Source organism: Hibiscus syriacus, unplaced genomic scaffold (assembly GCF_006381635.1).
Source record: "Hibiscus syriacus cultivar Baekdansim isolate YM2019G1 unplaced genomic scaffold, ASM638163v2 tig00012427_pilon, whole genome shotgun sequence".
NCBI classification, from domain to species: Eukaryota; Viridiplantae; Streptophyta; class Magnoliopsida; order Malvales; family Malvaceae; genus Hibiscus; species Hibiscus syriacus.
This window is the reverse complement of record NW_024062276.1, coordinates 50,962-70,065: the sequence shown is the minus strand read 5'-3', so window position 1 is coordinate 70,065 and position 19,104 is coordinate 50,962. Positions and strand designations below refer to the sequence as shown.

The 19,104-nt window shown below is 35.6% G+C and overlaps 3 protein-coding genes across 3 annotated transcripts; 2 read left to right on the top strand and 1 right to left on the bottom strand.

Moving 5' to 3' along the window:
• The first annotated feature begins 1,445 nt into the window (after nt 1-1,445).
• Nucleotides 1,446-6,407, top strand: LOC120205406 (U3 snoRNP-associated protein-like YAO). Its single transcript, XM_039205296.1, has 7 exons — nt 1,446-1,959; nt 2,082-2,424; nt 2,644-2,868; nt 3,164-3,392; nt 4,385-4,563; nt 5,517-5,582; nt 6,260-6,407. The coding sequence occupies exons 1-7, from the start codon at nt 1,532-1,534 to the stop codon at nt 6,335-6,337; spliced, it is 1,548 nt and encodes a 515-aa protein (XP_039061227.1). The 5' UTR covers nt 1,446-1,531; the 3' UTR covers nt 6,338-6,407.
• Nucleotides 6,408-12,919: 6,512 nt separating this feature from the next.
• Nucleotides 12,920-14,406, top strand: LOC120205401 (zinc finger protein GAI-ASSOCIATED FACTOR 1-like). Its single transcript, XM_039205289.1, has 3 exons — nt 12,920-13,058; nt 13,178-13,512; nt 13,633-14,406. The coding sequence occupies exons 1-3, from the start codon at nt 12,920-12,922 to the stop codon at nt 14,404-14,406; spliced, it is 1,248 nt and encodes a 415-aa protein (XP_039061220.1).
• A 124-nt stretch (nt 14,407-14,530) lies between these two features.
• Nucleotides 14,531-18,087, bottom strand: LOC120205405 (receptor-like protein kinase 5). Its single transcript, XM_039205295.1, has 2 exons — nt 15,503-18,087; nt 14,531-15,114 (listed from the first exon to the last, which is right to left on the bottom strand). The coding sequence occupies exons 1-2, from the start codon at nt 18,063-18,065 to the stop codon at nt 14,798-14,800; spliced, it is 2,880 nt and encodes a 959-aa protein (XP_039061226.1). The 5' UTR covers nt 18,066-18,087; the 3' UTR covers nt 14,531-14,797.
• Between the last annotated feature and the right edge of the window lie 1,017 nt (nt 18,088-19,104).

Sequence of the window (19,104 nt, the reverse complement as noted above, 5' to 3'; positions counted from 1 at the left end):
ATCACTGGTATCCATCCGATCTATTGATTGACTAATTCAAATCCGATTTTGCAGAGTCCATTATGGGACGACTTTACCAACTCAGTTTGCTCCATTCGCAAATTCAATATTCGAACCCCTAGACCTTGCTTAAAGAATCTAGTGTGCCAGACCAAGTTAAACTTATACGACCTAAAAAATGATTAAATAAGAAAACTTGTTAAGATTAATTTGATTAACTTTAAAGCCAATAGAAACTTTAAACTACTCAATTATCTAATTATCACTTTGGTTTTGTTTTGGTCAATCATTTATTTTCCTTTTTCAAACATATCACTAATGTTATGTTTTAGTTTCATTTTGGTCTTCCGCTATTAAAAATTAATAGATGATTTTTTCTTTCAATTACGACGTAACATTACCTTATGGTGACATGTCAACACTAATGTTAATTTTGGGTAAAATATACAAATGGACCCACAACTGTAAGACATTACTTTGTTGAGTCTCATAACTATTAAAAGTTACAAATGATCCACTGATTATAAGACTTTGTTTTGTCGAGTCACCTGACTATTAAAAGTTACAAAAAGATCATCCAACTATTCATGTATTCCAAAATTCATTTTCCGTTGAAAAATTGACATCCATCTATATTGGACTTTGACCTAGTGACTAAGATATAATAAAATCATATTTTAATGATGTTAACTGCCATTGTCGTTGCTTTCAAGCACTGGCTCGTTAGCATAATGTTTCAAGCATTGGTTTGACAACATAATGTAAACAAATATTTGATCCACAAAGTACAATTAAAATGATATTGGGATAAAGTTTTATCATATCTCGGTTGATAGATTAACGTTCATATCAGACGAACATCATTTTTTAATGGAAAAGATGAGTTTAGAACGTATGAATAGTCGGATAATCATTTTGTAACTTTTAATAGTCGGGGGACTCAACAAAGTAATACCGATCATTTTGTAACTTTTAATAATCATGAGACTCAACAAAGTAATACCCTATGGTTGGGGAAATATTTGTGTATTTTAACCATTAGTTTAATGAAACCAAAATGTAGTGGTAGTTGAGTGATTAATGCATTGTTTACCTAAAAATAATTAAAGTTGAGGGAGCTAGGCTACTCAATCTCTATCTTATGTGGTTCCGCCCTGAGCGACTCATGATGTTGCCAAGTGAGCACAACGGAGTCAAGGCTTTGGGGTAGATTAGATACACAAAGAAATAGAACAGTACCAAATTAGACTTTCCTTTTTTTATTTAGGTATCGCATTGTGTATTCGATGGAAGTTTAGGGGTCAAATATGCTATTAACCCATTATTTTCTTTTGCGGCTTCAGTTACTATCCAAAATTTCAATCGCATTCGAAATCCGACCCGTATTAGATCAGTTGACATAAGTACATAAACCATATTTCTTACAGAAAAACCCTACTCTTAAACCCTTGCTTTCTCTTCTCTTTGGGATTTTCAATTAACACTTCATTTATTTATTGATTTTGTTTCCTTCATCACTGATTGTTGAAGCATGAAGAGCAAGAATGAGAAGATGCGGGGCTCATCGGCCCCAAAAGGAGGCCCTAAGGGGAAGAAATTTTCGATGAAAAGCGATCCCTTCTTCGAGACGGAGAGCAAGAAGCGGCGGAAAATGGCCTACGAGGACGATGACATTGAGTCTGGGGGTTCTGATGAGGAGGCAAAGATTCTGGGGGGTTCCGACGCGAGCGGCGGAGAGCAGGATGAGGATGAGATTGAGGAGACCCCTGGTGAGATTCGGAAAAGGGTGGCGACTGAGCTTTTGGATAAGATGCGCGCAATAGCAAGGAAGGAGATAGAAGACAAGGATGGGGACGAGGAAACGGAAGAGGAAGAGGCTAGGGATTCGCTTGTGGCCAAGATTTTACAGCAGGAGCAGCTTGAGGAGAGTGGCAGGATTAGGAGAGTCATAGCTTCCAGGTAAAAAAGAATTCCTCTTTTCCTGTATCTTTAAACTATGGAATTATCGTAGGAGCACTTTTGATTTGTCACTGAGAGATTGTCCTTTTAGATGGTTAAATTATTGAATGTACTCAACTCAGGATTAAAAAACCAGAAACTGCTGATGGATTTAAAGTCTTGGTCAAGCATCGACAATCTGTTACCGCTGTAGCTCTCTCTGACGATGACTTGAAAGGCTTCTCAGCATCCAAAGACGGTACTATTATACAGTGGGATGTAGAAAGTGGGAAAACTGTAAGGTACCAGTGGCCCAGTGAAGATATTCTTAAAAGTCACGGGGCCAAGGATCCACGAGGTCGATCTAAAAAGCATAGTAAAAGTGTTTTAGCATTGGCTGTTAGTTCGGATGGTCGATATTTGGCAAGTGGAGGCTTAGACCGCCACGTTCATCTATGGGATGTTCGGACAAGAGAGCATTTACAGGTAATTCTGCCTTGTTTATCAAACTTGGCAGATATGCTAGATGATATTGTATACTTTTTCTAAAAGAAAAAAAACCTATTAGTAAAAGAAAAAAAAAGTTACCTGTTTTTGTTTTTAGTTTAGATATTATTTACTGCATCTCAGTACTTAACCTGTACCTGTTTTTCAATAATGAAGTGTGCAATTTTCTCAATCTGGTCTTTCATTTGTGCTCAACAGGCATTCTCAGGTCATCAAAAACCTTTATCATGTTTAAGTTTTAGGCAAGGTACCACAGATCTTTTTTCTGGATCGTTTGATCGGACGATCAAGTATTGGAACATGGAGGACCGAGCTTATATTGATACAATATGTGGTCATGAAAGTGAAGTGTTGACCCTTGATTGCCTAAGGAAAGAACGTGTATTGACTGTTGGACGTGATCGATGTATGATGTTGTTTAAGGTAAATATGATTTTGAAGTTTTAGCTCATTATCCAAGTAGATAATTATGGAAAAAATAAATATGTGAGGTGGAGTAATGCTTGCACTAAAACTTCACTTGTGTTTCCATTGCAATCAAAATTGTTGGATATCTTCTAATATTCACACCTTAAGGCCCCTCCATCTCTTGTAATCTGAGCACTGTCTTGAACTACTATTGGAATTTCTGGCATTTAATTTTAGTCTAGATGGATACCATGTTGTTTCTTTTCTTCTCCATATCTGACAGCCATCTGTAATGAACCATGCTAAATAGGTTCTTGATCAGTCTCGATTGGTTTTTCGTCCTCCACCAACATCTTTGGAGTGCTGCTGCTTTATTAACAATGATGAATTCTTATCTGGTTCGGATGATGGGAGTATTCAACTTTGGAATGTATTAAGAAAGAAGCCTGTATACGTTGTTAAGAACGCTCATGCTCTGCTGCCTGCTGGCCAAAATGTTGAACAAAATGGCAGTGAAAATATCCCTGATAATGGTTTAGGTAATAAAAAAATATTCAGTTAAACCTGTATATCATGCATCTTATGTTTTATTAGCTAGATGGTAGTCCACATGGAATTTGAGGTGACATTCTTTTAAATCCTAGATTATTGCGCATTATATATATTTACGTTAACTTTTAATCTCACCATGTGTAATGTTGAAGTAATTATTTATGATAAGATGAATGATTAGTGTTTTTAATTTTCCGTGTGTTTGCATGTCTGCTGTCAATTGGTTTCTGAAAGTAATTTTGCTATTGAACGGTCAAACCTATATTATTCCTTGCTAACTTATACCTGATAAACTTTAGAGGTGCCTACATGTTGGCCTTTGAGAATCTCAGTAACATTCTCTCAGTTGTGCCTGTTTGTGCGCACATTATAATTGATTTGTTTTTAATCTGACCAGAGCTAATGCAGTCGTAAACATTTTTTTGGTAATATGATCAATTGGAAAATTTAATCATCTTTTTAGTTTCTCATCATCAATTCTGTCTATTGGTTCTTATCAAACTCCAATTTGTATTTTGGAAATCTAGGCCTAAACTTATCAAATCTAAGTCCAATATGTCCATTCATATAAATACATATATGTTTTATCTTCTAAATACTTAAATAAATACTTTAAATGATCATTTTAATGTTTTCTGTATATATTAGACTAGGGTTAAAACAAAATGTCTGATATGGTTAATAAAGTAGTACCTTTGGAACACAATCAAGCTTAAAATATCTTAGTCTAAGCCTTGCCTGAAGTGGGCTGAGTAGCACAGCACTTGGACACCTCTTTTGTTATGTTTTTGTTTCTTAAAGATTCTTTTAGTTTTTTCTCCTTTTTGTTTTGCTTTTAATCTTCTCTCTATTTAAACGCTTGTAAGAAATTGTTTTGAATCTTGAAAGGAACATATTTGGCCCAGCTTTAAACATGATTTTAGCTTCTCTGAACAGCCTTCTAACCTGTTTGATTAATTTGCTTCATACTACACTGTAGAAAATGGCGATCACAAAATTGAGGGCTATAATTGTTCGTCAACATATTCCTGGGTCAGTTCAATCAGTGTTTGTAGAGGCACTGACCTTGTTGCATCAGGAGCTGGTAATGGTTGCATTCGATTATGGGCCGTTGAGACTGGGAAAAAGGACATCCGGCCTTTATATGACGTTCCATTGGTAAGTTAATGTCACTCAATACCTTGGTTAAGAGTTTACCATCGTTTTCTACTGCATGTTTAGGCTATTGAATTATCCATTTCGACTGGACCTTTTGTGCATACTAAATAGAAGTCACTGAAGTAATTATTATTTTCATATATCTATTTTCTCTACTCAAACGAACACCCTTCGGAAATACTAGTATTTATTGTCACATAAAATGCATGTGAATATTTTAAAATAATAATTATATAGGCCTAATGACATTTTTGGTCTTCGAACTTTAAAAAAAGTCATTTTAACATAAGTTTCTTTTCGCTTCTTTTGGCCCTCAAACTTCTAGTTTTTGTCAAATTGAACCAATTTATAAGATATTTAGAAGCATGGCTTGGAGAAACTTTTATGCCGGCGAGAATACCCTTTATAATCTTTGAAATTTATTTATCATCAAATAGATCCACTAAAAAAATTATTTGAATGGAATTAGAAATCTTACCAGTAAATTAGATGATCTTATGTATAATAGAAAATTGAATTGGAAAGTTAGAAATATAGTGAATAACAATGTCCATTTTATGTCAATTCAAAGTTTCTACATCAGTGGATACTGGTATTTCTTCATTGCTTTTAGCATTGAGGATTGACTTAAAATTCAAAAATATTAAGGCTATGGAAGAATTTGCTTTCAATGTCTTGATTAGATGCTTTATATGAGATGATACTTTTGGGCCTTTCTAGCTTAGCCTTAAGGTTCACTAATTATATATTAAGCCTACATCTCAAGAATGAGTAGCATACTGTTAAGAAAGGTGAACACTGATTAATCCTATGGAATCTCATGTGTTTTTCATATGTTTTGCTTTTCTTTTGGAGTACTATTGAGTTTGAGTCCTTCATATGCTTGTATCCTTGTTGCACCTAATTCGTTTCTCCTCATTTTTGTTGTTTACAAATCCCTTTCTGTGATACAGGTGGGGTTTGTTAATTCCCTCGCTTTTGCAAAATCTGGACAGTTCCTAGTTGCCGGTGTAGGGCAGGTGAATTATATTTCCTAAACATTATCTGGAAAAATCTTCTCTTAATGTTTTAATGTTTATTTTTTTCCTTTTTCTGAACTCTGTATGAGGTTTGCGAATATTAACTAGAAACAGAACATGATATGATAATTGCTTCCTGGTGTGCTGATTCTGTAGGTGGCTCCTAATAAAGCATTTTCCCCCCTATTTTCTTTTAGTTGTCCCAGGAAAGCATCCATATCTCTTTGGGAACAGTATCTTTCAATTAAATAATGGTTTGGTGCCTCAGTTTCCCTCCAAGATTATTTGTTTTGCCATTTGTTGGTTATGTATATAGGTTCCTAAGAATCCTAGAAGGTATCGACTTTTTTTCTTTAAAGGAAAATTTATATTAAAAGAAGTGCTACTTCTGGTACTGGCTGGTTTTGTGTAAACAACATTTAAAGATTAAATGGTGTATGTGTGACTTAGAAGAGGTGCAACTTCTGTTATACTATACAGTGTTTAAGCTGAGCTACTGTGATATATATATTATCTTATATCTTCTTTGGGTGCATGTATATGTTTCTAAGATCTTATGGCAGGTGTGACATTGGAATATAGCAGCTGTGTTATTGGAATTCCTAATAGTATATGTATTCCCTTTAGTAGCATCATCGTCAGTCTTGTTGATGCTTAAAACACCTTGGCTGTTGCAGGAACCCCGACTAGGAAGATGGGGACGCCTTCCAGCTGCACGGAATGGAGTTGCGATTCAGCCCTTGGAGCTGTTGTAAGGCAGGACATGACACCAACCTCTTCAGTTTTGACTACTATCAGCCGAACCAATCAGAGTAAACGTAGCAGTGTACCTTTACAATTGAGTTTTTGTTTTCCTTTATATTATTATTGTTATGATATATTTGTATCAAATTTGATGTCCGCTTGCAACAATTCACATCCATTTTCAAATTTTTTTTTCTTTTTCAATTGCAAAGGATAAGAGTCATTTGTCGATTTTTCCATAAAAATTTCGTAATTTTCGATGAACAAATGAACTTTAAGAAGAAACTAAGGTCCTGCTTGGGATTGTTTTTAACACATTAAAATCACTTATTTAAGTAAAAGTAATCCCAAACAAATGCACTTTTAACTAAAATAGGCGTTTCAAAAGAGATTTTAGATTCAGACACAAAAGATGAGATTTTGAAGCTTTTGAGGTTGAAAAGCTCTATTATGTTGGAAATATCAATGTTAACCTTTATTAAATGGTTGGATTATATTATCTTACAAGTAATAAAAGCTTATTCTATAACAAGGAATTTTTTTCTTCCTCACATATAATTTACAGTGAGGGAGTTTGCTGTGGTACTTGTATCGTTGTAAATATGTATATTTCTTAATATCTTAATACTTACAAATAAATATATACTTATATCAATATAAGTATGATTTCGTATTTTTATGTATAAAAATATTATTAATAAGTTATCTTAAAATATATTTTTATTATAGTTTAAATTGACATATTTCAAATATCATAGTACGAATAAGTGTAAATATAATTTAAATGCTATATTTTTAATTGGCAATATAATGTTTAAAATATATATTTTATATTTTCAAAATTATTTTTAACAATAATCTTAATCAATTAAATTTTAAAATTTAAACTGTACTTATAAAAATATTTTTCTATTATATTTTTTAACATTATTTTTCAAAAACAATACCAAACTATTTTTAAGTAAGCCATGATTGTAAATCTCATGAACTGAATTTTTTTCTTATTTTTTTATCAATTCAAACATCACATTAATTATAAAAAGTTAAGGGACTCATATAGTATTAAACATAGATGTATTCATTATTATCCCTAGTACGTGTCCATATACTAGGGCTCTTGAGTTGGGTCAGGCGTCCACCACTTTAATTATCGTCCCAACCAACAACCATGTCTTCTTTCTAATTTAATTCCCCATTCTCCTTCCACAACAAAATAATCAGATTTTTAGGGGTTTTCTTTACCATGACTTTTCCATGGAAGAAAGCCAAATCAACCCTTTTCTCGCGGCTGGTCGCTGACCTCCACTACCCCCCAAACGCGGCAGATCCCTCGTGGTGGAGACTGGGTTTCCGACTTACCTCGTCGATCTTATTGTCAAGAACCGTGATCGATTAAGAAAATCCCCTAAAAGGAACTCCATTTCCCAGATTCAAACCCCTTCGACCCCTTCGTTCCCTGCGATCAACAGGTACAATCTCCTCGTGTAGATGTTGGAAAATTAGTGGTGATTCAGAGTGAATGCGCGGGTAGTAGTATGATCGCGTTCCGTGCGGCGTTTAAAGTTATTATAGTGGCGGCTCTAGCTGTTAGTACCAGGCAGCTTACGCTTTGGATCATGATTGCTGCATTCTCGCTATTGATATTAGAGTTTGTCGGGGCTAGTGTTTTTAGTTTCTTGCCGCCGGAATCTTGCACCATTTTGTTGGGTTCTTGGATCGGAGAGGGTTTGTTGGGTTTAGGGAAACAAACACCATCAGCACAACAAGCGTCTGTTCTCCCTGATTCTCTTGAGTTGATTGATTTTGAAGATGATAGAGTCCAGGAAATTCAGATTCTTGAATCGGAATTCGATTCCGCAGGTGAAACGCAGATAGAAGTAGAGGAGATGGAGACAAAGGAAAAGAACGAACTGAGCCGGAGTGGAAGAATTAAAAGTCATCTGATTAAGAAATTAGTGTCAAAGAAGTTGAGACATGGAAAGAAGAAAAACGAGGATCAATGGGGAGCTGATATACATAAAATGGAGGAGCTTGAAGAAGAAGAAGAGATACTAAGGGCTGATCAAGTTCAATGGGAGGAATCAGAATTGGACGAGTCAAAGAAGAAAAGGTGGAGAGAGGGTCACCAGGTCAGCATCTGAGTGCGAGTGTGATAGTGATTGTTCTTGCAGGGCTGCTTTTAGGAGGGCGAGGTGCTGCACTTTTGATCACACTTGTATGGTGCTTGATGCTAACATATATTGGGAGATTCAGATGTTGAAAAGATAAAGATCACTTGATCTTTTGGCAGCATCTTCAACCTAAGATTTCTGGGATGTCTCGTAGCTTTCAGTGACGAAATTTTGCTGATACTGGCTATCAGGAATTTAAATTGCAGTTACGTTATGTTTATCACGATCGAGACAACAGCAGACACTATTACCATCATTATAGCTACCGCGAACGGTGCCTTTGCCGCATCATAATGGCTGCTAGCCTGAAGCCTGCTGTATATAGAATTAGAGAGGGAGTTGCAACGTTTTTTGGTTGTAATTTGAAGTGTAAATTTACATGTACAAATTCAGGATCAATCAACACCATTTGTTGATTCAACTCTTACATTGTAGTTTGAGATGATGTCTGTCATGGAATCCATAAATGGGTTATGTTGTGCTTAATTTATTATTGAAGATGTTTTTGGTTCCACAATCACATTATCTTGTTTTATAATGCACCATTTTTAAATTATATCTACTCATAGACTCTGAGTGGTCTTCCCGGTAAAATTTCGGGTATTATTTATGGGAAGGACACTTATTTTGGTCGATTAAACATTTCCATACTCTATTGTATAAGAAAGGGGACCATTTCCTTTTAACACACAAATAGGAAAGTGATAGGTTCGAAAGATAGGATAAACGCCACAAAGAATACTTGATAAGTTCAATTGAGTTCAATCAAGAACAAAGAAATAGAACACTCTCAATGTGTCTCAATATCAAAGTTTCTTTTTTACAAAAATCTATAGAACAATATGTAAACTGCCGTGTGACGTTTTAGTCAATATATATTTTTATAAGAAAAATAGCTATTATCCCAAATAAATTAGGCTCTTTCAAAGAAAGGAAGAGTTTGTTTTCTTTTAATAGTTTGAGTGATCTAGTGTTGGGTTTTTGCATCCTCTCACCCTGAGTTAGCATGTGAAGATACCATGACGTAAATGATTTTTTTCTAGGTTTATGTGAAGCATAGGTGTGCGGGTACTGGGACCAAGTGAATAGTATGATGTCTCTAGGATAAATACCTAGGGAAAGTTTGGGGGCTGTGAGTAATCTTTCTTAATTATTGATAATACACATATATTATATATACTAGTTATTCGAATCCAGAACCTTAAAGGAGAATAACACTAATTTTAACAATCTATGATTTGTTACTTTCTCCGTTAGTATGTTAGCAACTTGCTATTAACAAATATCTTTTCTTTTCCCCCACAACTCTTTGTTTTTATTCCCAATTTCTAAGGATGTTTGACATAAGATTACCACAACTTTAGTAGGCCATTTCCATTACGAGTTGAAATGCAAAAAAAATCATTTTTCTTAGATTACATCATGAAAATGATTGGTATTCATCATTCAACCTAAACATTTCTTTGAGACCACTACTTTTTCTTGCAAAATCAATGAAACACAAGAAATTTTAACATGGTATGCTTTCTTTCACCAAACTTTGAAATATAAGTTTTTGAAACAAATGTTTTAGGTGAAATCTCATTGATGTAGACATTGATTTTGTTATGAATCATTACCTTTTGGATTTTATTCTATTTTTAGACTTATAATTTTTTCCTTTCAATAAAAATATTTTTGAAGTTTGAATTTAATTAATTTTACTAGGAGTGTAATGTAGTTTGCCAACTTTCTGTCATCAAACTTAGACGTATAAGGTTTTTTTTATTAGTCTAAAGTGATTACAAAATAGTATTTAATTAAGATTTTGACATATAAATTCTTTTCAAATAGTCTGAGACGGTTATAAAGTAGTATTTGTTCAGAAGAGTTTTTAATCATTAACAATGTCCGAGATATAAGTTTTGAAATAAATGTTTTAAGTGAAACCTCATTGATGTAGACATTGATTTTATTGCGAGTTATTACATTTGGGGTTTGATTCTATTTTTAGACTCGTGATCTTTTTTTAATAAAACCATTTCCAAAATTTGAATCTTGATTCTCTTAATAGGAATTTAATGTACTTTATCATTACACACATAACACTCAATTATATTAACAATAATAAGTATATTTAATATATACACACTAATAAGGTACATAAGCATTTGATTATCTTAGAATATAAATTTTTATTTGAAAATATTAAAAAAATATTATACTCTTATTTGAATATTTAACTTAAATAAATAAATGTAAATCATGCATGTGTTTAAGGAGATTAATTTTCAATTTAAACAAAAAAAAAATCAATCGGTTTAGCTGGTCCACATATTTTTGTATAGAATAATATAAAAAAAAGTTTTTACTTTCTTCGTGAGATAATGGTATTATTTATGTGGTATTTTATGTTAAAAAATAATTAAATTATACGAGAATCTAATTTTTTTTTAGAAGGAACAATCCTCCGCTAGTTCCTTGATCTAAACTAAGCAAGCAACGCTACTTTTATATAATGCGAGAGAAGTTGCACAAGAGAGAAACCAATGTTGATGTTGACAACGTATACTTGGAGTTGTGGCATAAAAGGTTAGGTCACATGAGCCAAAAAGGATCGTAAACCCTAACTGGAAAAGAGTTTCTTTCTGGTGTAAAAGGTAAAACACTTGAGCCTTACATCTATTGTTTAGCTGATAAACAACATAGAGTTTTGTTTTCGTCGAACTTATAAATCGAATAGAGGAAATTATGTTCTTGATTTCCTGCACATTAGTATTTGCTCAATATATGATAACCGAATCTGACCTGCATCTGATTTGATATGAACGTAAACATGAGATTAACCTGATAAATAATTGAAATTACCCAATTTGCTATCAATCTGACCTGTAATTGACTCAACTCGTAAATGATATGACTTGTTATTGAACTGATATGATATTGATCCAACCTGATACTTACTATTTCGTTGCAAGTGATAAAGTTGTGAGATTATGAATTTATGATATTACAGTGTGACAATAATTATTCACTATTTAAGGTACATGATTAACTGTGGTCATTAATTTATATTTATAAATTGTAATATAAATATATTAAAAAGTATATTAAATTAATAACTTGTGATTGATGAAGTTAATAAAAATAATTTAAAATAAATTATTAATTATGATCATTAGATTAAAAATATAAAATTACCTAGGACATGGTAATTAAAAGGTGTGGATGAGAGAATGAATCGAACCATTGAAGAGAGAGTTCGAAGCATGTTGTCAAATATCATGGCCTAAGTCATCTAGTGGAATATAAATTTATACCAGATTTGCGTCCTGCGATTTTTCTCAATTTGAGTTTTCTACCTAATCAAAATTTTGAGTGCCCATTTTTATTGTCACACGGAGAGAATTTTTTTTTTTACCGCAGTTCTATCATTTCCCCAACATCTTGTTATAGTTATTTTTCATACTCCGTTGGTATCATCACTCAAGGATTGGTTCCCCATTTTCAGACATAAAAGACATGTGTACCTATTTAACAAGTAACTTTAGGGGATAATGGTAAAACGTTGAGAAATAAGGTAAGCTCAGGCAGGAATAGATAGAAGGGGATGTCCAGGGACAATGGTCTTCCTGAAAATTTAAAATTATCATACTTTTTAGATTTTTTTCTATGTATTTTTTATTGAAAATATGATTTCACCCTCTAGAATTTTAGAAGTTTACCCATTCTAAAATTTTAAAAGTTCGTCTCCTAACATATAATTTTGTCTTCGTCCTTGGACGAACCAAACCGTATGTATAAAGCAAAAGCAAGAACGAAGAATGCCAAACACAGAGATGGAAAGTGAAGCATGAGTGGAAGCAGGTAGGCATAAATAATTGTAACACAAGGCAAAACTTGTCCCTTTATACGGATCTCTCCTTTGGCATCCTCTACATTGTCCTTTGTCTTATCCTCACATCTCTCAACTAATTCTTATTTTTTTTCCAAAACTGTAAACGGCAATACACCTTTCAAAGATCCACCGCCTGCAATTCAAATGCTGACAGATCACTTGTTATTTAATGCAACGACCTCACTTGGTCATACACACGACAAACAGACCCTTCTTACAATGTCTATTTTCATATTATTTTAACATGGAAGAAGTTGCTATCAAAGAATTCAGACCAACTTATTTTGCAATGCATGCATGGACCATGGTCTTCCCTTTCCTTTTTTTGTCCTGATTAAGTCTCGAATCGAGATAGGTTGAATTTGTTTCGAGGACAAGTTCTCTCAATGTCAACTTTTATATTCGAATCGAACTCGTGATTTTGCTTCGAGTGTGCGGTTGGTATGGAATTTCGTTCTCCTTTTGTCTGCTAGCCAAGTCTCCTCTCATATTTTATAAACTGCCTCTAACTCATAACATTGATTAATATCAAGGCCTGCTAAAACATGTCGAAGTTTGTTCAGGGTTTTGAAAAAGGTGAGCAATTTCAAGCAACTTTCATCTCACAATCTTCTAATGGGAGTCCCAATCCTGTTGAACATGGCACTAGTTCAAAGAAGAAGAGAAGTCTTCCAGGAAATCCAGGCAGGCAAACCTTTATATCTTCTCTCTTGCTCCTACAAATGGTTCTTTACGTGAAACATAAATGCCGAGTTTATTTGCACTTTTTCGTGTTTTTCGACTCTCTCTTGGTGATTTTTCAGATCCCAATGCGGAGGTCGTAGCATTATCTCCGAGGACTCTAATGGCAATCAACAGGTACATATGTGAAGTGTGTCATAAAGGGTTTCAAAGAGATCAGAACCTTCAACTACATAGAAGAGGACATAACTTGCCTTGGAAGCTGAAGCAAAGAACAGGTATAGAGGTTAAGAAAAGGGTTTATATATGCCCCGAAACGAGTTGTGTGCATCATGATCCGAGCCGGGCTCTAGGCGACTTGACCGGCATTAAGAAGCACTTCTGCAGGAAGCATGGAGAAAAGAAATGGAAATGTGACAAGTGTTCCAAACGGTATGCTGTTCAATCAGACTGGAAGGCACACACGAAGATCTGTGGCACCCGAGAATATCGTTGTGATTGCGGCACGACTTTTTCAAGGTAGAGCTTCATTTTGGTTCCATTGTTTTGGTTATGTAAAATGTGAAGGGTGATATAGATATTTGTGTTTCCTTTGGTCTTGTGCAGGAAGGATAGTTTTGTCACACATAGAGCCTTTTGTTATGCATTAACCGAGGAAGAGTACAAGGGGAATCATGGCCTTGCCTCCACCGAAGGAATGTTGCAAAGGCAGGCACAAGAGATGTTTACTTCATCAATGCCCTACTCGGATTCAAGCTCCAATGCGAATACGATGATGAATCTGTCGGTTTCGAATGAGAACACAAACCGTTCACTAAGGCCGTTATCTTTGAACTCGACTGGAGTCATGCTGTCCGGCAATTTACATCAAATTTTCAATCCAAGTACATCACTGGCATCTACTCTTGCAATCGGGTCAACTTGCGCATCTGCCACGGCCTTGCTACAAAAAGCTGCAGCCATGGGGGCTAAGATCAGTGACAACACGATCGCCCCGATAGTACTCAGAGGTTTCACCGGATTCTCTAGTAGTAATATCAACTCATCAGGGTCCATCCACGAAGGTTCTTCCATGGCTGGTAGTAACATAGGAACTAATGCATTGAGCACCAACGGTTTGTACGTGGGAGAAGAAACGTGTGAAAAGAATCTCGACTCAAGGGATCCAGGATCTCTCCATAACCTTGCTCCGACTGCATTGTTCGATTCTCATATTCTACACTCAGACAACGGGAATGCTGAAAATCTGGTTGATTTTTTAGGCACGGAACCAGCAGGGCATCAGGGTGCGGTGAACTCCAACACTGAGCAAAGCCTGAACAATTGGCGCTCAAACTGTTGGAGTAATTAAACAATTCTAGTTAAGTTAAAAGTGATTTTGTAATAACTAAAATGCCTTTTCAAGGCATAAGTAAGCTCTTCTCTTCTCAGGTTTGGTTAACATAATCGGTAACAACTGTACTACAGACGCTTATGGGAATAAATGTGACAAATCTCATGTCTGCAATGCATTCTTTGCCATTACACAAACAGAGAAACAAAATTCAGAATTCTATAACTTCCATTCACTTTCCAATGTCACTTAGGGTATATATTCCAAAGTGGGCATTTTCAATAATTATGGTGCCCTTTCTAGTTACTATACCATTTCCTCTCCCAAGGGAGGAACCTAAAATTTAGTGGGATTCTCTATACTCAACTAATTAAAACTTATACAACACTACCTTGATTTTTACCAGTTTTCAACTTGTTCTCCCCACAGCCTCTTGCAACAATTTGACCACGTTCCTCATTGAAGGCCGATTAATGGGAAGTGCATTGGTGCAAAGGAGACCGATATCGAGTACCCTGCAAATTTCTTCCCTGTAGGTCAGGTCCATTCTGGGGTCGATTAATTGATTGGTACCATTTTGGTCATAGGTAGCACATACCCATTTTACCACATCTTTATCCCCAAACTCTGGATCATATGGGGGTTTACCTGTAACCAGCTCCAAGATGACCACACCGAAACTGTAGATATCACTCTTCTCATTCACTCTCAGGGTATAAGCGTATTCTGAGTAGAAAGAAGAAAAAAATGAACAAATTGAAAAACAAGAGGTAATATAGAGATTGCAAGAAAGCTTCCTAGCTACTCTTTATAGGGGATCATAATGCCGAAAACAAAGTTTGTGTTAGTAAGCCAATGCAGTCACTTATCAAAGCTTAAACTATGTGTTTCGGTGAAGCAAGAATTCCATATTAGACGGTGGATTTAAACTCCAAAACTAAAATTTAGAAAAGAATCTTGAGCAAATAACATTGATGAAAAGATCAAATTGCATTGAATAACAAAGTATCATTAACCAACCAAGAACCACCAGAAGTATTCAATATTCAAAATGAAAATGGAAAAACCAAATGTGGGAGTCATTTAAATGCACAAGCATCAATAAGGAAAAAACCTGGTGCAATGTAACCATAGGAGCCTGCAATCACAGACATTGGTTCTGCCCCTTGGCCAACCCTTTTAACAATCTTTGCAACTCCAAAATCTGCAACCTTGGCACAAAATTCTGCATCTAACAGTATATTGCTTGATTTCACATCGCGATGAACGATTGGAGGAGCACAGTCATGATGCAAATAGGATAATCCCTCGGCCGCATCTAAAGCAACCTTATACCTAGTGGGCCAATCTAACAAGCCTCCCTTGCTACTATGAAGCACATCCCCCAAACTCCCATTTGGCATATACTCGTAAACTAAAAGTTTACTATCTCCGGCGTTGCAACAACACCACAGTCTCACAATATTCTTGTGTCTAATTTTCTCCAGCATTTCGACTTCAATTTCAAACTCATCTCTCTCTGTATCGGTACTTAAAGAATCATCCTTCTTAACACCTCTGTTAAGTTTCTTCACCGCCACTGTATCACCATTATCAAGCACGACTTTGTAAACTTTGCCAGAAGCTCCACTTCCTATCACGTTCTCTACATAGAGGCGATCAACAATCTCGAATTTACTAAAACCAATCTTATGGAATGATCTCCACTTTGATATGGTAACTCTTCTCTTGTTCTTTTTGAAGCTACCGTACTTCATGTAGAACCAAATAAGCCCTACAACAAAAACCAAGCCAGCAAGTATAAAAATGGATATAAGAATCCATGCATACCTCCGGTGTTTAGATCGACCAATCTTCGGACAAAGATCCTCAAAATCACCACAGAGTCCGGGATTTCCTAGAAAGCTATCCCTATACATTTCCTTAGCAAAAAAGGGAGGGAGCTCTCCAGAAAGTTGGTTATTTGACAAATTGAGCGCATTCAATTTTAAATTTTGCAACTGAATTGGGATTTGCCCAGAAAATGAGTTACAGGAAAGATCGAGATAATTAAGCACAGGCAAGCTACCAATATCAGAAGGTATACCACCAGATAGCTTGTTGTTAGCCAAATTTAACTCATTCAGATTCACCCATCCGTTAATTCCATCCGGAATCCGTCCTTCGAACTTATTTCCACTAAGGTCAACCCTAACCAACTGCCTAAGTTTCACCAAAGATTCAGGAATCCGGCCTGTGAATCCGTTTCCACTAGCAGATATCTCAACCAGTGCCCCCAATGACCCAATTTCATCAGGTAACGATCCAGAAAACTGGTTGTTGGAGATTGACAGAACTGAGAGGTTATGTGCAGTTGAAATCATCTTTGAAATTTGCCCACTAAAAGAATTTTCTGCTAGCTCCAGCAAGAACACTCTGGGTAGTCCCCATATTCCGTCTGGGACTTGACCAGAGAAAAGGTTATGCTTGAACCGAATCCGACCCATGCTATGACATTTTCCTATACTTTCCGGGATTTTCCCAGAAAACGAATTGTTAATTAGAAGAATATTCTCTAGCTTCCCCTTTGCGCACAAACTCTCTGGGATTTCACCAGAGAACTGGTTATAAGACAAATCCAGACTTTTCAAGGGCGAGTTTTCACCAAGTTGACTCGGCAAAGTCCCGCTGAGATTGTTGTTGTACAATTTAAGCTCGTGTAAGTATTTTGAGCTTGTTATGCTCTCCGGCAAAGTCCCTTCAAGCCGGTTCTCAAAAAGATTCAACGACTCAAGCTGTAACCCGCATAACCCAGTCGGAATCGTCCCGGTTAACTCGTTCGTAGAGGCGTCGAATCGCTTAAGCGTGGTCATATTCCCCATGGATAACGGCAATACACCAGATAAAGAGTTTCTATATATCTCAATCTGCTCAATGCTTTTCAACTCGGAAATCGAACTGGGGATCGACCCTGAGAGACGGTTAGTGGATAAATCAAGGTTGCGAAGCCGAGTCAACCAACCCAAACTCGACGGAATCTGACCCACCAGGTTACAGTTAGCGAGAAAGAGCTGCTCAAGATTGGTTAGATTACCAAATTGGCTCGGTATAAAACTGGGCGAAAAGGTGTTATAAGCGAGGTCGAGTTCTCTGAGAGTTGAAATATTTGACAGGAACGAAGGAATGGTGCCGTTGAGTAAGTTTCCCGCCAAACCCAAGAACTGGAGGCTTTGGAATTGCGCAAAACTGGCGGGAATTTCGCCGGAGAAGTTATTCATCACCAGGTTCAGATTCCGGAGCGTGGGAATTTCAGGGAGTGAGTGAGGAAGGGGGCCGGCAATGAGGTTGAGCGAGAGGTCAAGAGTGGTGAGGTTCTGACACGTGGATATCTCGAGAGGCAGGAATGAGCTGATGGAGTTGTTGGCGAGAGAGATGGAGCGAAGAGAAGGCAGGCGGCAGAGGAAAAGAGGGAAAGGGCCGGCGAGTTGGAGGTGAGAGAGGTTGAGCGAGTGGACTCGGCGGGTGACGGAGTCGCAGGAGACGCCGAGCCAATCGCATGGGGTTGGGTCTCGTTGGTCCCAGTCGGAGAGGGCGTTGGTGGGATCGGCGAGAGTTTGCTTGACTCGCTGGAGAAAGAGACCTTCCTGGTTTAAAGCAAAAGCATTAAGAAACAGAGACAGCAATACAACCAGAAACATTGCTTCTTATTATGGCTGAATCGGTGAGCTTAGGGGTTGATTTTTATGGAAGATTGAGGACGAAGCGGTCTGACTCAGACCGAGATGTTTTATATTCAAAATCCATCTTGTATCTAATCCATTGTATACTACATGTTCAAATCAATTCTATTTGGTTATCATAATTTGTATACTAAGCTCTTTGATTTTAAGGGAAAGTCTAAAACATGACTAGTTAATATTAATTGATTGTAATAAAAAAATTATTATTAAAAATATAATATTTTAAATTAAAATAAAATATTATTTTTATAATATTTTAAGTTGAAATCGAAAATAGTACAAATTATATAACTTTTTCGGTTATAAATCAAAAACTCATTGTAGTGTAATTTTTTATTGTAAATAAAAATGCTACAAATTATATAACTTTTAAAATTGAATCGAATAATATTTTAGGTTAAAAATCGCATTAAATTAAACTTCAATACTTATAGAAGCATAACTACCCTAATTTTAATGGTTAGGTTGTTTTTTAAAATATTAATTAACAATTTTTTCCCAAAAATTTAGGTTAAATAATATATTATCATATTTTTAATCATATCTAAAATTATCATTTTTTAACTTTAAATTAAATGACCATTCCTTAGATTTTCTTCTCAAGACTCGTGAGGTTGACAAATTGCCTTCAAAGCAAGGCTAAGACAACTACTTGTTGAAAAACAATGCATGATAGACTTAATAGTAATGATGTCTGAAAATATGTCACCAATTTCAAAGTTCTGTACTAGTTTGGTAAAATTTAGTTGACACCGTGACTCATTTTCGCAAGTGTTAGCAACTCTGCATTTTTTGACTTTAAGGTTCGTCGTATTCGGTCTTTCCATCGTTCATTAATTAATAATTAAGGTAACCTATATCAAATGTCACTCCATTATTGGTCAAATTACAAATAAATCACACAATTATAAAAATTACAAACAAATCATTCAATTAATCGGTTGTCAGAAACATATTATTGTGCAGTTAAATTTTAGACTACTTTCTGCCAAATATC

Coding starts and splice junctions, on each gene's coding strand:
- LOC120205406 (XM_039205296.1), top strand. CDS start 1,532: ATGAAGAGCAAGAATGAGAAGATGCGGGGCTCATCGGCCCCAAAAGGA. Junction 1,960..2,081: donor AGGAGAGTCATAGCTTCCAG/GTAAAAAAGAAT, acceptor TACTCAACTCAG/GATTAAAAAACCAGAAACTG. Junction 2,869..3,163: donor GATGTATGATGTTGTTTAAG/GTAAATATGATT, acceptor CATGCTAAATAG/GTTCTTGATCAGTCTCGATT.
- LOC120205401 (XM_039205289.1), top strand. CDS start 12,920: ATGTCGAAGTTTGTTCAGGGTTTTGAAAAAGGTGAGCAATTTCAAGCA. Junction 13,059..13,177: donor AAGTCTTCCAGGAAATCCAG/GCAGGCAAACCT, acceptor GTGATTTTTCAG/ATCCCAATGCGGAGGTCGTA. Junction 13,513..13,632: donor CTGTTCAATCAGACTGGAAG/GCACACACGAAG, acceptor AGGGTGATATAG/ATATTTGTGTTTCCTTTGGT.
- LOC120205405 (XM_039205295.1), bottom strand. CDS start 18,065: ATGTTTCTGGTTGTATTGCTGTCTCTGTTTCTTAATGCTTTTGCTTTA. Junction 15,115..15,502: donor CTATGGTTACATTGCACCAG/GTTTTTTCCTTA, acceptor CTTTCTACTCAG/AATACGCTTATACCCTGAGA.